General features: G+C 54.4%; 1 protein-coding gene across 6 annotated transcripts in view; it reads right to left on the reverse strand.

Moving 5' to 3' along the window:
• RILPL1 (Rab interacting lysosomal protein like 1) overlaps window positions 1–2,577 on the reverse strand; it is a 35,154-nt gene extending 32,577 nt beyond the window's left edge. For 3 of the 6 annotated variants that reach the window (XM_045296855.1, XM_045296856.1, XM_045296858.1), the window contains exon 1: window positions 2,235–2,575. In XM_045296855.1, the coding sequence (XP_045152790.1) occupies window positions 2,235–2,543 (309 nt within the window). In that variant the 5' untranslated portion in view covers window positions 2,544–2,575. Of the gene's footprint in view, window positions 1–2,234 lie in introns of all 6 variants that reach the window. The other 3 variants (XM_045296854.1, XM_004709613.3, XM_045296857.1) reach the window with 3 other exon arrangements.
• Between the last annotated feature and the right edge of the window lie 20 nt (window positions 2,578–2,597).

Here is a 2,597-nt window from a genome sequence, read left to right on the forward strand (position 1 = left end):
TGGTCCACAGGAGACAGATGGGGCTGTCTGCTTACTGTGAGATCCCTTACTGTCTCATTCACACTAAGGAGCCGTCTCCTCTGTCTAAATTGGAATCGACTCCTTGGCAATGGGTCTTCCTTCCCTGACCCTCACTTAGAGCTGAGCCAGGAACAGCAGTCAAGGGATAGGCAGGGGGGGGGTCCTTCACTAAGAGCACCATAGTGACACTCCCCAGAGACACCTCCTCCAGGCCTCAAAATAAAACAGTAAAACTTGCAAGAGCCATAGCCTATGTAAGGCAGAAACTTGCCAGAGAAGGAAAACGCCAATAAGTTGGCATCAGTAGAATGCAGTAGAAAAGAGGCTATGACTGCCCCCAGTCAGAGGGAGAGCCCAGAACACAAGGCCAGCCAGAGGCCTCCCAGCTCTCGAGGGCTTCCAGGTCACTCGTACTTGATCCACGCCACGGTGTCCTGGTCATTTTCTGTCTCTTAATTCCGAGTGTTATTTTATTCTCATCCTCATTCGACAGCTGAAGGAACGGAGCCACAGAGAGGCTGGGTGATTCACCCCAGATCACACAGCCCGAGAATCCTTTATCATCTCCCAATTCCCTGCTCTAAGGATTCCACACATGATCACAACAGAGCTGGGATGTTTTTAGGCCGCTGGGGAGCCCTGGGAAAGGGCTTCTTACATACTTGGGAGCCTCAGCTTCCTTCCTGATCCCACGGAACAAGGCTCAGGGAAGACAAGCCCTGACACAGCACTGCAGCCACCCTCAGAACAACCTTCAGGGAAGGGTGCAGGCACAGCCTTGGCATGTTCCCTTGGAAAACAGCTGATGGATCAAAGCACACAATAGGAGAGGGTCTGCCAGGGAGGTTCAGAGAGGCCAACTCTATTTCCTGGGGCCACGCAGCAAGTCAGAGCCAGCTCAGGCACCTGGGTTCCTGCAGGGAAGAGAGGCTTTCCTCTTATTCTCAGTCAGAGGATCTACCAGAAGTTTCTCTGGGCTGAGGCTGCTGCCGGAAACCACATGTCCCCAACTTCCTTTTTCCTAGACACCCTGTCTGGACTCCCCGCTGGCAGTGGGGAGTCTCTGATGCCTGAGGCCAGAGATGCAGCCTGAGGGGGCTCTAAGCAAGTCTTCCTCCCAAGTCAAAGGGCTGCCAAGGAAACTACCTCCACTGGGGTTAGGGCTCCCTGCCACCAAAGTGGGACAACTTCCTCACCTCCTGGTCTGAAAATGAAGATAATAGACAACTGTGGGAGAATTAAAGATAAGCTTAAAAGCCACAGGGCAGAGATTAATAAATTAGAAATAATAAATAAAAGGCAGAGCAGAGAGATGCCGATCTGAGCCTGGGGGTTCAGTAGACTCAGTGACTCTTGAAGTCACACCAGAGTCGGTATGGGGGTGTGGGAGTCCTGGGGTGGAATAAAGAGACCGGCATAGCATCAGATCACCCAATCAGCAAGATAAACACAAGCTTGTTTGTGCGTATTTGCTAATCTGTGGTCATCACTGTCCCATCCCCCACCCCACCCCCATATCTGAGACTCTGCTTCTAGGTCTGGCTGGCCTCTGTCCCTCTCCCAGCCCACAGCCCCTTCCTCCAGGATCAGTCTCTTTTCAAACTTAACAATCCCTGTCAGGAATGGAGAGCCCAGTCACAAGCACAGGCTGACTTATGCTTGCTGACTACTCTGCAGTGAGTGAAGATGTGATGAAACCACATGAACCTGTCCACCGCAGATCAGTAAGCAAGCACAAGAGAGCCCATGCTTACTTCATTTCGTAATCCACCCTTGGGCCTGGAACCCATGTCTTCGTGGGCAACACAGGGACTTATTTCGTGTCTGGAAAATAACTGTTAAGCACTTAGTATAAATAGCATCCCATGCAATTCTGAAACCCCCCTCAGGAGGGTGCCACGCTTACCACTATTTGACAGGTGAGGCCAGAAAGCACAGAGGGCTAAAGTTACTAGCCCAAGGTCACACAGCTAGTAAATAAAAAAGAGAATGGCAACCAGTGGCATTTCCCAGGTAGCCCTGGTGGCCAGGGAATCCCGGCCTCCCCTCCCCTTCCATCCAGTGGTTTTCCTGTCTTCCCTGTGTACACAAACGTGTGCACTCACAGAAAAAAAACAAAAAACGTGTGCACCCACAGAGGCCCCAAGACTACAGGCCCTTAGCGCCGGCCGTCCATTGCGCGGGTGGGCAGACTGAGGCCACTCGCCACCCACCTTCTGGTGCTTGCGCTCCTTCTCGATGCGGTCCATCCTCTCCAGGCGCAACCGGTCCAGCTCCAGACGCAGCTCGTCCATCTCGGGCGCGACGTGGTGGCGGCTGACCAGCACCTCCAAGATCTCCAGGACCCTCACGACCTTGGGCATGAGGCGCGCGATGGCCTCGCATCCGTGCTGGTCGATGACCCGCTCGAACTCGTGGCCCACGAGCGACGCGATGTCGTACACGTCCATGACGGTCAGCTCCGCCACGTTCTTCTCCAGCGCCGACTCGGCCGCGGGCGACGACCCCCGGCCCTCCTCCATGGCCCGCTCCGGCCTCCCCGGCCAACTAGTGCAACTCGCAAACTTGCCGCGGTC

The sequence above is a fragment of the Echinops telfairi genome, unplaced genomic scaffold (genome assembly GCF_000313985.2).
Source record: "Echinops telfairi isolate 266 unplaced genomic scaffold, ASM31398v2 ScPeMD7_7412;HRSCAF=8450, whole genome shotgun sequence".
Lineage (NCBI taxonomy): Eukaryota > Metazoa > Chordata > Mammalia > Afrosoricida > Tenrecidae > Echinops > Echinops telfairi.